This window comes from Heloderma suspectum, chromosome 6 (genome assembly GCF_057233095.1).
Source record: "Heloderma suspectum isolate Gila_16-S chromosome 6, 16-S_ref, whole genome shotgun sequence".
In the NCBI taxonomy this organism is placed as follows: domain Eukaryota; kingdom Metazoa; phylum Chordata; class Lepidosauria; order Squamata; family Helodermatidae; genus Heloderma; species Heloderma suspectum.
In genome coordinates this window covers 90127868-90144435 of record NC_139463.1, presented here as the reverse complement: position 1 = coordinate 90144435, position 16568 = coordinate 90127868, and the positions used below count along the sequence as shown (strand labels likewise).

At 45.1% G+C, this 16568-nt stretch overlaps 1 protein-coding gene across 1 annotated transcript; it reads left to right on the top strand.

Annotated features, from left to right (window-relative positions):
* The first annotated feature begins 584 nt into the window (after positions 1-584).
* On the top strand, positions 585-13784 carry LOC146341781 (vomeronasal type-2 receptor 26-like). The gene is made up of 5 exons (XM_084807674.1): positions 585-875; positions 1953-2166; positions 2458-2804; positions 6499-6625; positions 12742-13784. Exons 1-5 carry the CDS (start codon positions 585-587, stop codon positions 13641-13643), a joined length of 1881 nt encoding a protein of 626 aa, XP_084663800.1. The 3' UTR covers positions 13644-13784.
* The last annotated feature ends 2784 nt before the right edge of the window (positions 13785-16568 follow it).

Below are 16568 nucleotides of genomic sequence, written 5' to 3'. Positions count from 1 at the left end.
AGCTATGGAGCACTGAAAGTGTCAAATTTATCTGGTTTGCAAGCTAATTTGACCCTTTTAGCATTCTGTTCCCAGCACTGGAACTCCCAAAGGGTAAAATTTAACTTGAAAACAAGCTAAAGTTGACCATTGGGGTCTCCATAGCCCTATGGAGGCCTTTTGAGGATGGATGGATGGATGGATGGATGGATAGATGATAGATAGATAGATAGATAGATAGATAGATAGATAGATAGATAGATAGATCAGGGGCTCCAGGGGGTGTTGCAGCCCATTAGAGGTCCAGGGAGTATGGCCCACATACCTTCTGAAGTTTTCCACCCCTGCCCTACAGCAACTATTTCCACGTATGGTTTGCAATGATATATAAATCTTGTTCTTAAAAGCATGGGATAGGCTTTACAGAAGAATTACAGAGAGCGCAGAGAAATATTTCATGTGGTAGAATATTGCTGGTATAGATAATTAAGAAATGCTGCCAATTTTTGATTGGATAGAAATAAGAATTCAGAGAAGAGTATTTCTCTATGGTGCTGCTGTGCTTTTTGCTGTTTTATTATGCAAAATGTAACTTACATTTCAGTATGGTGCCAAAGAATTACCAGGATATCCTGAGCTTGGTATTTGCTGTAAAGGAAATCAACCAAAATCCAAGAATCTTACCTAATGTCACTTTGGGCTTTCACATCTATGACAGCTATCACAATGCTCAAATGATTTACAAAAACACCCTGAGCCTGCTTTCTTCACATCACAAATTTGTTCCCAACTACAAGTGTGGCATCCAGAACAGTTTGATCACCATCATTGGGGGGATGTACTCTTATACCTCCTTCAACATGGCCACCATTTTAAGCACCTACAAGATTCCACAGGTAGATATTTTGGAAGGCAGCACTGAGATGTTACAAGTATTGTGACACACAAAATTCCATCCTCCTTCATGGCTAGTGGATCAGAGGAAAAGGTGGAATGGATAAATAGATACAATATGCCATGAAGAAGAATTGGATTTTCTCTTGTGGTTCCTGTAATGGGTGACCAAAATTCAATTATCTCCTTCGGGGATAAAGTAAAACTCTTCCAGCTAGGTGTGGAAGGGCATACATTAGTGATGTGTGAAGAAATAGCAGTTTGGAAATTTGGAAAAGTCAGACAGGAAGAGAGAGAAGATTGAGAATCAGCAGAATGGGGACATGTGGGATAAGCATGCTGGGACAGCCATTCAGGGGAGGGCTGAGGCATACCATTAGAAGGTGGTGGCATCCACTATTTCAGCCTCTAGTGACCAGTGCAACAAATAGCCCACCCATCCCAGTGCACTAACAGCATTATGGGATAAGCCTGTCACCCTTGTATTTGTGGATTGGCAGTTGGGGTTGAGCATGCAGGATGTGGCTTGTAATAATGGTGGCTGATTTTGTACAGAAGCATCCCTCAGGCCCTGGACAGTTTATTCCATCAAATGCTGACCAGTGGGGTCTAGGTTGCTGGACTCTATTGATGGGCAGGTGATGAAAAGCAAGATCTGTGACCCAATGCATTGAACTCAGGCAGTATTTCCGATAGAAGGCATGGGAGGATCTCATAATAGTATCCTCACTTTATAGGGTGCCTGCTGCATTTGACTGATGTAGGTTTGGTTATGCTCATTGCTGATCTCTGTTAGTAGTTAATGAAGTTGTAACTGTTAACCCAAGTAACTGTCTCGTGTCTTCATTCCAGTGGTGAAGGGTGATCTCACTAGGAACTAAGTGAAATGAAGTTAGTTTGAATCCAACCCATTGATTCATCTGGGCATATACTGCTATGCATGTCTTGCCTGAAACTTTCATTTTTACAAGCAGATATCTGGAAAAAAAAAAAAAAGGATTTGCATGTTAGCAAGTGCTTTACATACAGCATACACTCTTTCTGCATCATTCATAACTTACCTCTCCATTGTCTTTTAGTTCACCTATGGCTCCCTTGACTCAAGGATGAATGAGAAAACAGTATTCCCTTCTCTATACCAGATGGTCCCAGATGACGTAGAAGAGTATACTGGGATGGTGTGGCTACTCCTGCATTTCAGATGGACATGGGTTGGGATCATTGCTTGGGATTACATCACCGGGGAAAGATTTTTGCAAATGTTCGTAACACAGCTTTTCCAGAATCACATCTGTATTGCTTTTATAGAAAAAATAACAAGATGGAATTATGCTGGTGGAATGCCAGAAATATCTCATACTAAACTGGCTAAAATTACAGCTCTCATGGAAAGCAAAGCCAATGTGTTTATTATCTATGCTGGTACTCTACCAATGGTTACTTTGTACATGTATCTTCATATGGCACTTCTGCATTCACATGTAGGTAAGGTATGGATTGTGACAACACAATGGGGTTTCAAAGGAAGCACCAATCAAAGGGGATGGGATATTCAACCCATGCAGAGTGCTTTATCCTTGTCAGCTCACTCAAATGAACCACCAGGATTCAGGAGATTTCTTCAGGGTATCAACCCTTCATGGTCAGAAGACAATGGCTTTGTCAAGGACTTCTGGGAGAAGGCCTTCAACTGCTTATTGACAAATATGAATGAAGGTGGCAAGACTCAGAGAGGCTGCACTGGAAAGGAGAACCTGGAGAGCCTTCCAGGACCTTTATTTGAAATGAGCATGACTGGCAACAGCTACAGTGTCTATAACGCTGTCTGTGCTGTGGCCCATGCTCTACAGGCCATGGATGTATTCAGATCCAAGCAGAGATCATGGGTTGTTGGAGGGCAGCTGGAGCCCCATAATCTGCTCCCATGGGAGGTAATTAATTACACCCATAGAACAGTTTTATCTACTTCTGTAAGCTAGGATATGAGAGCCTTCTAAAATGTGTGCATACGATGACATCTCCAATTGTCCTGGTTTTGAAAAGCCTTGATTTAAACAGAAGTTCCAGGCACAGCTCTTACTTTTATCTCCGTACAGCACTAGTTGAAATTGTGTTACATGGTTCATTGTAGGTGATACCATTCTAGTCATGCCTCTTTCACTAATAAGTTATCCACTTATGGGTCCCACCTCTCAATGTGAGAGAGATTTGGCCTGGGCGGCGCCTTCTGTTGCTGATCTCGCACAATTCCAAATGGTAATGCTGACACTATATTTGCAGGCCAAAAAAAAGGAGGTGTTGTTGACCACTTCCTTGAGGATGAAAATTGATTAATTTGTGTGGACAGAGGGTTACCAAGATAACAGAAGTTGACAGCATCCCATTTTATTCTTAACAGAAGCTTTCTTATAGCTTTAAGTGGCAGGACAGCTGCACTCAGCAACCCAGTGGAGTTCATATTCCCCAATGGCCAATGGAAATGACACTACATCATGACATAGGGTTGTTCCCAAGGGGATTTTTAACACAATGGCCTAATGGACATGACAGTATTTGCAGGCAACATTTTTAATGGTTTTTTAAAAAAATGTTGCCACAAATACTGTCATGTCCATTAGGCCATTGTGTCTGATATTTATTCAAATCATGCTGGGCTGCTGACTGCAGCTCCCCTGATGCTTGAAGCAGTGGGCAAACTTTTGCTAAAGATGAAAAAGAGGAGAAAGTGGCTGCTACCTCCTATTATCTTTTAAGTCCTACCCTAAATATTAAAGGGGGTTGTTCACCCACAGGGAAAAAAAAAATCATTTTTCTGCACTTTTATTCCCCAAAGGTCATTGGAAATTTTTTTTGGGAAAAACACTGGCTCAGCCCTACTAAATGGATTTGAATTTGGTCATACCTTAAACAGCATAAGGGAGCAATCCTATTGAGATAGGATCTTCTCCTCCACTTTCTGGCTGCCCTGCATTCGCAGCTAGATGGCTGATTTCGGCTGTCTACCTGCGGAACTTCAGAGTGGGGTGGTGGTGGGGGGAGACTGGACAACACATAGGAAGTGTCATACCAGCACTTCCACACTCCACGCCCCTGGAAACACCCCCCTTCGCCCCATCCCACACTGCTCTCCTGAGCACGGAGCCCATGTACAATTCATGCTGCCTATGAGGTGGTGGGAGGGGGGCGGGAAGGCAGTTTTCAGGGAACCAATCTTGGAGTGTGGGCTCTGAGGTCAGTTCCCCAAAACTGAACAAGGCTATGGCTGTCTAGCAGCCTTAGCATTGTGCCTTAAAGCATTCTAAAGTAAATACTTGTTGTAACTCCCATTTGGAGCATTCTAACAACCTGTTAATGCCATTTTCATCTCTCTCTCTCTCTCTCTCTCTCTCTCTCTCTCTCTCTCTCTTTGAACAGCTCCATCCCTTTCTAAAGATAATCTCATTCAACAACAGTGCGGGAGAGATGATACATTTTGAAAATCAAGAATTAATTGCAGGCTTTGATGTTACAAATTGGGTAACTTTCTCAAATCAATCTTTTATTAGAGTCAAAGTTGGAAGTCTGGATCCTTGGGCTCCTCCAGGAAAAGAGTTAACAATTCAGGATGAATGCATAGTTTGGCACAGAACATTTAACCAGGTGAGATAGAAAGAAACAATTAGTTCCACATAACTGGGAAAAGGAGTATTCACCTATGTCTGATTTCTATTCACCTTACCTTTCATTTTCATTGATTTTGTACTTTAGCCTTGATTTTATTTAAGTATTTATTTAAAGGAACAATTAAAATTAGAATATGGACATATCAGGCTTATATTTTCAATACTTCACCCTTTGTTGTAACCCCAAGGTGTGTAGCATATATTACTTTCAGATTTCTGATCTTCACATTGAAATACTGGGAGCTGTATTTCGGGTGGGACAAAATAGTAATAAGATGCTGAAGCATTTCTTGCCCCTCTCCCATCACCACAACACACACACACACACACACACACACACACTTTTGGTTTTGTTATAAGTAACAATAAATAACAATGAAATTTAGGATATTGGAACAACAGGATTTTGTTTTGAATTCTTCAGCATTTTGTTTATTCTCAAGGCAAGTAACATTACTTAGATGTAGCATATGCTCTTCTGTTTGTGATTCCACTATTGAAATACTAAGTAGAAAAGGTTGATTTGTACTTGATATTATACAGAATTCTCTGAAGGCACTCCATCCAATCTAAAGGTCCTGGTTTTTACCACCAGGTCAATTGTTGGGAAGACATCACTTATGCAGGATTTAATTTGGATGAAGACACTGACCTGGCATGTATCATGGAGACCTGGTGAAGGAAGAGGGCAGAGGAATGTCTCTCAAATGGTTCTGTTCACCATGTTATTGCTTGGTACTACAGCTCAGGGGCTGGAAAGGTGAAGTGGTACCAATCTATAGGAATTCTGTCTCACTAACCAGTTCTCCATCCAGCAGTCTGCTAAATTTAAGTGCATGCTGCTGGAGTTGGGTGGAAGGGACAGTGTAGGAATTCTGTTGCTGTAGGGTCCACCCTGCTGCCCAACCATCTACTATCTTGAGCTAGCTGGGGTGATCTTGTGGCTGGGGCTGGTTCACCTCAGGCTTCTTGTTCTGTGGGATTTCAATCTTCACACTGAGGTTGTTGAGTCAAGAGTGGTTCAGGATTTCATGTCCACCATGTCAGCCATACACTTGTCTTGACCCAAATAGTGTCCAGCCCTATAAGGATGTGTGTGTGTGTGTGGGGGGGACACCTATTATTTTTCCTGTACCTCTTGGCAACTTTTGATACCATTGGCCATGGTCTCCTTCTGATCCGCCTGCTGGTCCTGGATCTTGGGGGCACTTTTTGCAATGGTTCCAGTTTTTTTTCTGCCAGGGCATGTCCAGATGGTGGTTAATGTCCAACTCCATGGGTGTTGGCCTATGGTGTCCTTCGGGGTTCTATCTTGTTCCCTATATTATTTTATTTATTTATTTATTATTAATATCTACATGGATCTGCTTGGAGGAAGCATTTGGAGTTGGACATTGGTGTCACTCTGCTCTATTGTTCCTTCTCACCTAACACCAGTGAAGCAGCTGATACCCTTGAACATTGCCTGGGTTCAATAGTGGACTGAGCATGAAAAGCTGAGGTCAAGGATAAATTGAGACAAGATGGAGGTGTTGTTGGTCATTCGAAAGACTGAATCAGAGATTGGGATTCATCCTGTTCTGGAAGGGTTTGCACTACCTATGAAGGATCAGATCTGTAGCTTGGGAGTATGCCCTGTAAGTCATCAATCAATAACCAGGAGCAGTGAGGTTCTCTCTTACACACACACACACACTAGCACAACAGAGGATTTCCTACCTAAATACCCCATTTATGGTTATGAAATGCTTGGCATTCCCCTCCCCCATAAGCTCTACCCCAAAGAACCTAGCCAAGAACAAGACATCATTAGTATCAGGGCATAAGGAAAATTGCATTAGAAAAGCAAACATGCACATTAAAATCCATTCCATTTAAAGTGCCATTCTTCTTTATCCCACCGAATCAAACCACAAGTATTTTTAAAGCCAATATTTTCTCCATACACAATATTTCTATATAGGTGCGGCCCATTTCTGTGTGTAATAACAACTGCAATCCTGGTTTCAGCAAGAAAAAGAAGGAAGGGGAACCATTTTGCTGTTATGATTGTGCTCCATGTCCAGAGAGGAAGATTTCCAACAAGAAGGGTAAGAGACACAATTCTCACAGGATGTCAAGTTTATTGAGGATCATACTGTAGGAATTCCATTTATTCTGTGTTGATTATATGCAGCTGTGGACACCTTCAAACACAGGCCCTGTTTCAGATGAGCCTTACCATCCCATGCCCAGCAAGACTGAAGTGATGACAGTTTTCAAAGAGAGCAAAAAACATACTTATCATTTATATTACATCATGCATATGTTACAGAATGTGCTCCACATCCATTATATTTGCCATCTTTACATCAACACTGTAGCCACATTCACTTAAAAATTATAACCAACTATATGTTGATGAAACAATGTAAGTCACAATCCCCCTGCCCCTAGAAATATCTTCTTGAAGGAGAGAAGTAGAAGGATATGCCTGTTGTTTTCCTTCCATACACATCTTGTAGGTAGGCATGGGATAATTAGTGAGACAACCTCTGAGTTCCACCTCGAAGCTCAGTACACTTTATTCCCATTCTCAATTGTGAACTCCCCCCCATCCCCATTTGAATAGGAAAAATATGCATTTGGGTGCGCATTTTTTTAAGGCTGCACCAAAATGTGCACTCCCTGCACCATTGACTAAAGTGTGAAGAGTGCATTTTTCTAAAGTGCACATTGCAAATGACCATTGTAAGCTCAGGAATGTATGCTTGCATTCTCATTCAGGAGTGCAGATGGGACAAATTCTGGTCTTAAATGAATGGAAATGAAGTTCTCCTACATCCTCACTTATGGGAGGGTCTCTCCCAGGCTTTGCACCCATTATCATGTTGTTATTGTGTGTGTGTGTGTGTGTGTTCCCCCAGATGAGGGAAGTCTGGTATTTTTTTCTGAATGGCATTATAGAACCCTTGTGTAATTGCACAATTCTGCTATACCACAGCACCAACTTGTGGTTATATAATAGAACATATAGAAAGGCAGAGAAAGAAAAAGTCCAGAAAAAAAGACATGTAAAGTAGCTGATCTTAATCCTGCAAAGAACACAGAAGTAGAAGCCTTGGGTAGAGGTAGAGGTTAAAAACCTCATGTAGAAAAGCCCTATGTGATTGTATAGTTTTGGAATGATATTTGAGAGTTCTGGATAGAGAAGAGGGATCCTAAATAGGAATGGTTGCATAATTTGCTCTGTTGAGGGTTTTAAAAACTGATTTACCTGATTTCTATCTCCCAGAACTGAACGCAGACCCAAATGCAATTTGGATTTCTTTGCATTTCCATTTGTGGTGTGTTCCACAAATAAAATAAAGAACTCCATTAACATGTGCAAATTTGGAAAAAAAATGTACAAAAAGGTGCATATGTCTAAAATACATGCAAGTATGCTTTATTCAAGGGTTGCATACTAGCACTGTGCTGAAAATGACTTGCACATTTTTTTACCATTCTCATTTTATTTATTTATTTATTTATTTATTTATTTATTGCATTTATACCCCGCCTTTCTCCCTCTCGCAAGGAACTCAAGGCGGCTTACATTATCCTTCTCCTCACCGTTGTATCCTCACAACAACAACCCTGTGAGGTAGGTTGGGCTGAGAGTCTGTGACTGGCCCAAAGTCACCCAGTGAGCTTCCATGGCCAAGTGGGGACTAGAACCCGGATCTCCCGTCTCCCAGTCCGTCACTCTCACCACTACACTACACTGGCTCTCAATTTGATAGAAAGGAAATTGCTTTCAGAAGGGAATTCAGATGAGAAGAAGATTTTGGAGAAATTCTCATGGGTTGGTTTCAGGTAGGGGTGTCAGAGAATTTCTCACCGAAACTTTGGGGGACCGAGTGCCAACGTATTCGGCCCCCCAAAGTAGTTTTGGGGAGAAATTCTCCCCCCCGCCCCCTGCCCCCCCCCCAGGATGGGACTTACCTTTCCCGAATGTCACTCCCGGTGGCGGGTCGCAGCGGTGGGTCGGCAGGTCTTTGACAGGGAAGGGGGCGGCAGCCGGTCTTTCGACCGGCTGCCGCCGCCACCATTCCAAGAAAAGTAAAAAAAACAAATACGCCCCGTGATAGGCTACGTGACGATTAACGTAGCCTATCACGGCTAGATTTGCAAAGTCAGCCGTGATAGGCTACATAAATTGTCACGTAGCCTATCACGGGTGACTTAAAAAAAAAAGCGCGTACAGCTAATGGCGGCCCCCATAGGAACTCCATTGGCGTTCCTTATTTGGTCGCTGTAGTCTATGTAAAGATTACGTAGACTACGGCAAAAATAAGGGTAACGCTATTTGCGTTGCCCTTATTTTTGCCGTAGTCTACATAAAGATTTACGTAGACTACAGCGACCAAATAAGGAACGCGAATGGCGGCTCCCTATGGGGGCCGCCATTTGTGTACTTGCTTTTTTTTTTTTTAAGTCACCCGTGATAGGCTACGTGATGATTAACATAGCCTATCATGGCTGACTTTGCAGATCTAGCCGTGATAGGCTACGTAAATCGTTACGTAGCCTATCACGGGGCGTTGTTGTTGTTTTTTTTACTTTTCTGTTGAAGTTCGCGGCCGGGGAGACGGGGCGCTTCTCCCCGGCCTGAATTTCGGCCGGGGGCAAAGTGGGAAGCCTACCCCCCGGCCTGAATTTCAGCCGGGCGAGGCGGGAAGACACCCCCCGCTCGCATGAACTTCGGGGGGAGAAGGGAAGCGCCTCCCCCCACCGCGAAAAAAGCTGCGGGACAAGGTAAGTCCCTTTCGTACATCCCTAGTTTCAGGATTCTTGTGCTTACCTTACTAATGAGGTAGCCAAGAAATGTGCACAAGCATCCTGTATTATACTGTACAATCATCTCTCTAGCAGCCTGCAGCCTCTTTGGCTCCTTCACTTCCATTAAAGCCCAGGGGAAGATGTACTGAGGTAATTCCTCCCATAAGGCTTTTTTTCAGATCAGGAAGTACAGGCAGCCTGGGAAGCTGTACTTCATTGAAGAGATGTGTGATAGAAAGAAAAGAACCACACACACCACCCTCTGCCACCTCACAGTATTCAGGTAACCTAAAAAAACAGCATCAAATTAAATTCAAAATAAATTTTAAAATATCCTGAAATTGAGGCAGAAAAATGAAAGCCTCTTTCATGGGGGAAGAAAACCTTCAGGAAATTGGAGGACAGATTTTGGCACAGTACCTCTTCCCTAGAGCTGGACACAATATTGCCCCCCTCACACCTGCTACTGGGCTATTGGGGAATTAGCAGTATTATAAGCATATGCATTAAAGATGAGATGCATCCACATTCACCCCCCAGAAATTTAATATTTGGAAGGCCCCAGGGAAGGTGCTGAACCCTGAAGAATGACAACTAGAGCTGAGCCAAAAAGTTCTCATAAGACATTTCAAATTCTCTGAAACATTGTTTTCTTTTCTTACCCCAAGACCACTTCATAGATATTTTTCTTCAAATGTTCTTCACCATTTTTGTGTGTGGTGGCCACTTTCCCCTGTCAATGGAGAGCCCTACCTGTGAGAAAGTGTCGGAGAATTTCTGCCCCCACCCCACTTGCAGAAATCCAGTGAAATTGTCTCCCCAATTGCTCTACCCACAAATATGGTGGAGAATTTTGAGAGGCTATTTGCACTAGGGATGTACGAAAGTGACTTACCTTTCATGGATTATGTTGATGGTGGGGGGGAGGCATTCCGTCCCTCCACCCAGAATCCTGGATGGGGGGGAGGCGCTTTGTTCCTCCCCCCAGAATCCTTGAATGGCCAGCTGTGCTCCGCGGCAGCTCCGCGGAGCAGCCAGCTAGGCCCGGCCCGGCCAGGCCGGAGCCGTCCACAGCTGGATTTCCGGCCGCGGAGGGCTCTAGGTAAAAAAACAAAACAAAACCGCATACACAAATGGCGGCAGCTACGGCTGCCACCATTTGCGTTCATTCATTTGGCGGTCTTAATCTACATAAATATTTACATAGACTATGATGGCAAAAATCAAGGGGAACGCAAATAGCATAGCGGGCGCTATTTGTGTCCCTTTTTCATTCACCATTTTAGCCTACGTAAATCTTTACTTAGGCTAAAACGGTGAATCAAAAGGGGATGCAAATAGCATCCGCTACACTATTTGCGTTCCCCTTTATTTTCGCCATCATAGTCTACGTAAATATTTATGTAGATTAAAACAGTAAAAAGAAGGAACGCAAATGGCGGCAGCCATAGCCGCCGCCATTTGTGTATGTGGTTTGTTTGTTTTTTTAACCCACCCAACCATGATAGGTTATGTAAAGATTTACGAAGCCTATCATGTCTTCTTTTTTTTTTTAAACCTAGCCCTGATAGGCTAAGTAAATGATCTTTATGTAGGGATGTCGGAGAATTTCTCCACGAATCTCCAGGAGGCCAAATGCCAACGCATTTGGCCCTCTGAAATTGGTGGAGAAATGGTCCACCCCCCGCCCCCCCAGAATGGGACTTACCTTTGCTGAATGTCCCTGGCGCTGGCGGTTCCCGGCGGCGGTTCGGCGGTGGTTCAGCGGTGGTTTGGTGGCGGTTCGGCGGCGGTTCGGCAGCGGTTCGGCGGCGGTTCGGCGGCGGTTCGGCGGCGGTTCGGCGGCGGTTCGGCGGCGGCAGCCGGTCTTCTGACCGGCTGCCGTCGCCACCATTTCCAAGTAAAAAAAAAAGAAAAAACACAAGCAAACGTGATAGGCTACGTAAAGATTTATGTAGCCTATCACGGCTAGATTTTCAAAAAACACTGTGATAGGCTACATAAATCCTTACATAGCCTATCACGGCTGACTTTGGGGGGGGGAAACAAAGCGCGTACGCAAATGGTGGCGCCAATGGGTGCCGCCATTTGTGTTCCTTATTTGGGCATGTGTAGTCTACGTAAACATTTACGTAGACTACGGCGAAAATAAGGGCAACGCAAATAGCATTGCCCTTATTTTCCCTGTAGTCTACGTAAATGTTTATGTAGACTACACGTGCCCAAATAAGGAACGCAAATGGCGGAGCCCATGGGCGCCGCCATTTGCGTACGTGCTTTCCCCCCCCCCAAAGTCAGCCGTGATAGGCTACGTAAGGATTTACGTAGCCTATCATGGCTGACTGCAGGGACGCAAACGGCGGCGGCTATGGCCGCCGCCATTTGCGTCCCGGCTGGCCAGGAGGATTCTCGGCCGGAGGGACGGGGTGCCTCCCCCCCAGCCAGAATTTTGGTGGGGAGGAATGGAGCGCCTCCCCACCACCATGAAGCAAGCCGCGGGACCAGGTAAGTGACTTTCGTCCATCCCTATCTTTACGTAGCCTATCACGTCTTTTTTTTTTTTGTTACACAAGCCTGGAATGGAAATGGCAGTGGCAGCCGGTCAGAAGACCGGCCGCTGCTGCCGAAGCTGCCGCAAGAGCCACCGCCGGAGCCGCCACTGCCCGGAAGATCCGCTCCAGGTGAGTCTCGTCCTGGGGGGGATCTGCAGGGGGGGGCAGGCCGTTCCGCCACGGAGTTCAGGGGGCCAAATGCACTGGCATTCGGCCTCACCAAGATCCGTGGTGGAATTCTCTGACATCCCTAATTTGCACACAGCTGTAGTGCATACATACAAAAAGATGTATGTACATTTGAAAAATACAGACAAATTACATACCAATTTCAGTGCACTGGGGGGGGGCTGGATGAACCCAGGGTTGGATGACCTTGGTGGTAGAAAAATTAAATTTTTGAAGGGATTGAGCTTCACAGATGCACCCATTCCTAATTCTGAAGGAGTACAACAGATTTCAGTAACACTTGCAACAGCAGGCATGGTGGGGCACTTGTCAAGGGCCCATACCCCAGCAGGGGCCCACTGACACTAGCGTCCTGGACTTGCTCCTCCTCTTCAATATTGCAACCTGGTTGTTTATCTGTCTCTCACTTTGGCCTAGACAATGAGAAAGAGGAGGAGGACCAAGAGCAGCTAGTGGCAATGAGAGTGAGAAGGTAGATGCACTGAGGGAGGGGGCCCATTGAGGGTGTCTTGCCTAAGGATCCTCAAAATCCAGGATGCAGTAATGACTTGCCTATCGAGCCAAGGTCTGAGGAGAGATTTTAAAGACCGACTTTGTGTGTGACTCTGAGCTCCACAGACAAGCTCACACACTGTCTATAAAAAACATCCTTTATTTTCTAGATATGGATGACTGCATTGAATGTAGAGAAGATCAGTATCCAAACTTGAACCAGAACCAATGCATTCCCAAGATTATAACCTACCTCTCATATCAGGAACCTTGGGGGATTACCTTAGCTTCATCTGCTATTGCTTTAACTTTGATCACGGTTTTGGTGATAGGAACATTTATGAAGAACCATGACACTCCCATAGTGAAAGCTAACAATCAGAGCCTCACTTATCTTCTTCTCATGTCCCTCCTTCTTTGTTTCCTCTGCTCCCTCCTTTTTATCGGAAAGCCTAAAAAGGTGATGTGTTTTCTTCAGCAAACTGCTTTTGCCATCACCTTCTCTGTGGCCATTTCCAGTGTGCTGGCAAAAACCATCACTGTGGTTCTGGCATTTATGGCTACCAAACCAGCATCCAGGATGAGGAAATGGGTGGGAAAAATGCTAGCAAACTTTATCATCATTTTCTGCTCCTTTATTCAAGCAGGAATATGTACTCTTTGGCTGAGTACTTCTCCACCATACCCAGATACAGACATGCATTCACTGAATGGAAGGATCATAGTGGAATGTAATGATGGCTCAACTGCCATGTTTTATTGTGTCTTGGGCTACATGGGTATCCTGGCCATTGCCAGCTTCACTGTGGCATATCTTGCCAGGAAGTTACCTGACAATTTCAATGAAGCCAAATTTATCACCTTTAGCATGTTGGTTTTTTGCAGTGTTTGGTTATCCTTTGTCCCAACCTACTTGAGCACCAAAGGAAAATACATGGTGGCAGTGGAGATCTTCTCTATCTTAACCTCCAGTGCTGGCTTACTAGTTTGCATTTTTTCCCCTAAATGCTACATCATTGTGTTCAGGCCTGACTTGAACAACAGAAATATGCTAATACGGAGAAAGAAATGAAAGAGTTGTGAACCAGTTGTTTTATTTCATTTTATTTTTCTGAAGAAATAACAGTACTCTTACTTCACAATGGAACTAATATCATCCTAGTGAGAGATATAAAATGTAAAGCTCAATTTCTGAAATGATTAAACTGAATATAAATGTATTGCTGGTTGAAATATCTCTTGATTTAGAAAGATGAGCATCACTTAATTTAAGTACGTGGGGGTAAGGTGAACATACTTAAGATTAATATTTTGCCACAAGTAATTTATGTACTGCATTATATTCCTTTATGTATTCCCCAAATGTATTTTCAAAAACTTTATGCAGCATTTTGGAAGAGGAATGGAATAGGGAATGAAAATGCTTTGTATAGTCTAATCAGTGGAAAGTTGTCCTAGTTTCCATATATTATCTGGGAGCGGAGATGGGTTAAAGAAGACGCAGACAACAAGCTTGGGTTGAAAATTGGGCCACATTTATTAAATACTTGCAAAGGGGTAACTAGGACGGGCATCTAACTGTGTCAGCGGCTAGCTGGCACTTCTTGGGCGAAAACATACCCAGCCTGAGGGGTGGCGGTGATCTCGCCATCCCTCCGGACTGCCCCTTCTGGGGGAGGTAGACCTTCTGGTGTCACCCCCGACCCGGTGCCGCACAACACCTGGGTGAGTGAGTAGGGTTGGTCTCCCAGGCAACCCTTATCCCCCTGCCGAGCCGCACAACCCGTTCGGGGGGCCCTCAGGCGTCACCTGTCACCATAAGGTGCCTCTGCATGCACACCATCCCTACTTTCCTGTTTTTGCCTGTCCTAGCTGCCACAGGAGTCACAAGCCTAGAGCTTGTGAAAATCCCCCCACCTGCGCAGAAGAACTTCCCGCAGGCCCCTTTGCAGATCAGACAGACATATGTTATTCACTAAATGAGACAGGCGGACACCATCCCACCTGTAACGCTCCCTCCATGTCCACAGAATTCCCTGGTGGGTGGTGAATCCAACACCTCATTCACCTGGCCATAAGCCAATTCTCTGTGCACTTTCAGACGTGCCCTGCCACTGGCAACGTAATTCCATTCCTTCCCATTGATCCATGGGAGCAGTGAGGGCTGCAATAGTCTACTTCCAGCCAGGTATGCCGGACCACCTGCATCTCAACCAAGGCCTGTTCCATCAGGTCCTCGCCTGGCTTTCAGCCGAAGTCATTCCCTCCAATTTGCAGCACCTGGACCTGCAGAGGAAGACTGACAAAACTTTGGTGGGACAGAGTGAGGAGGGGACTCCCACCGTATGCCATATCTATGGAGCCACTGGATCGTAATGTGATGGGGTGATAGAAGCTGAAGTCTGAATACGACATACATGCCCTTCATGCAGCTCCAGACATCATAACTTGCCCATGTAAGAGCACCCGTACCGGCGTACGACGAGTCTGCTGGTCTAAGGAAGAAGCACATTAGAGCCAGCAAAGCAAAAATTGCATCAGGAAGAAGCGGACAACTCGTGAATGCAGGCCGAAATGCTGCGAAGCCCCATTTAAAATGTCGTAACATGCCTGAGAGAGAAATCTCCAGAGGCTGCCATGGAGACTGCTTTCATGTAACAACAGTGGGTTCTGAACTGCAAATTACCTAGGCCTAGCGGGGTAAAGCTAATGCAGAAACTGCCCAATTGCCCTTAAGTCAACAGTAAACCGTTGAATTGATAAAAAACAGAGGCCCCTCCTCAGACCCGTGGCATTCTATAAAACCCTTAAGGTGCCACCAGAGCATAATCTGTTGACTTGCATTTGGCCATGGCCACTGCCGTGCCCTTGCCATACCGATCAGTTTGATCGCAAATATGTACATGGGTTACATTGGGCCAGACCTGTACCTTGAAGCAAATCGAGGCCCTCCGGGACGAGTCGGCCTTGTGAGCCCAGACCAACCCTGCATTCTGTTAAGGCTGCTACGTGGAACAGGGAAAGTCTTATTGGAAAGCTCAAATGGAGGGCCATTACCCCCGGAGCCCGAAAGGGGTATCCGGAGAGAGAGGGTGATTAATTTACTAATGCAGGCAACATCTGTGCCCAATACTATCTTGCATGCCGAAACCTAAAGTCTGACATGGAGTCAGTGAAACGCACCTTTGTGGGCCGAAGGCTAAATGGCCAGCTTGCGACTTATGGTCCCAAATATTCTGTTGTTCCTTAAGGAGACATGAAATTGTGGCCAATGATCTATAGATAATGGCCATGAATCCTATCACTGAGGCTTTGCCTAATGTGCGGCACACCCTATCTGCTCTGTCGCAGGCGGCTTCTGTACAGAGAGCCATGGAATACAGGCTGGCATGCCTGGCTTCAGTATCCCGGTCTCCCATAGTACTGCAAGGATGGGATCAGGGAATGGAGCACCCATGGAGCTAAGGCCTGGAAGATGTTGACCTAATTGCATGACAAGGCATCGACAATTGGGTTTGCCTAACCCGGCTCATGGTGGAGCCAGAACCAGATGTTGTAACACTGACTCTGGGGCGTGAACACACTGACACATGACATGACCCTCAAATTTCAGGAGGACGGAGAATGAATAACGTGGTCATGTTGTCATACCGAAGGGGTGTGTGTGTTACTGACTTGGCTATAAGGTCATCCCACAATGTGCTTGGCGGGGGCAGCAGTCTCCACTCTACAGGCCACTATCCACAGCACGATCGGACCTGCCCTACGAATCTGAAACCCCATGGGGTAGCGGCGGAACCATGTGAGTCCGCAGTCCGGCTTTGAGGAGAGGCTCACACTTTGGAAGGAGGTGCCATTAAAGCCCTACTAAGTTGAAGCCATGCCAGATGTATAACTGCTTGGAGCTGTGCCTAAAAGACCTGAAAGTTGTCCTGAGGGAAGTGAGAATAACACCTAAGGGTATCGGATAGGCTTCACTGAATGTTGCCGTGGAAGA

Coding starts and splice junctions, on each gene's coding strand:
- LOC146341781 (XM_084807674.1), top strand. CDS start 585: ATGGTGCCAAAGAATTACCAGGATATCCTGAGCTTGGTATTTGCTGTA. Junction 876..1,952: donor GCACCTACAAGATTCCACAG/GTAGATATTTTG, acceptor ATTGTCTTTTAG/TTCACCTATGGCTCCCTTGA. Junction 6,626..12,741: donor GAAGATTTCCAACAAGAAGG/GTAAGAGACACA, acceptor TTTATTTTCTAG/ATATGGATGACTGCATTGAA.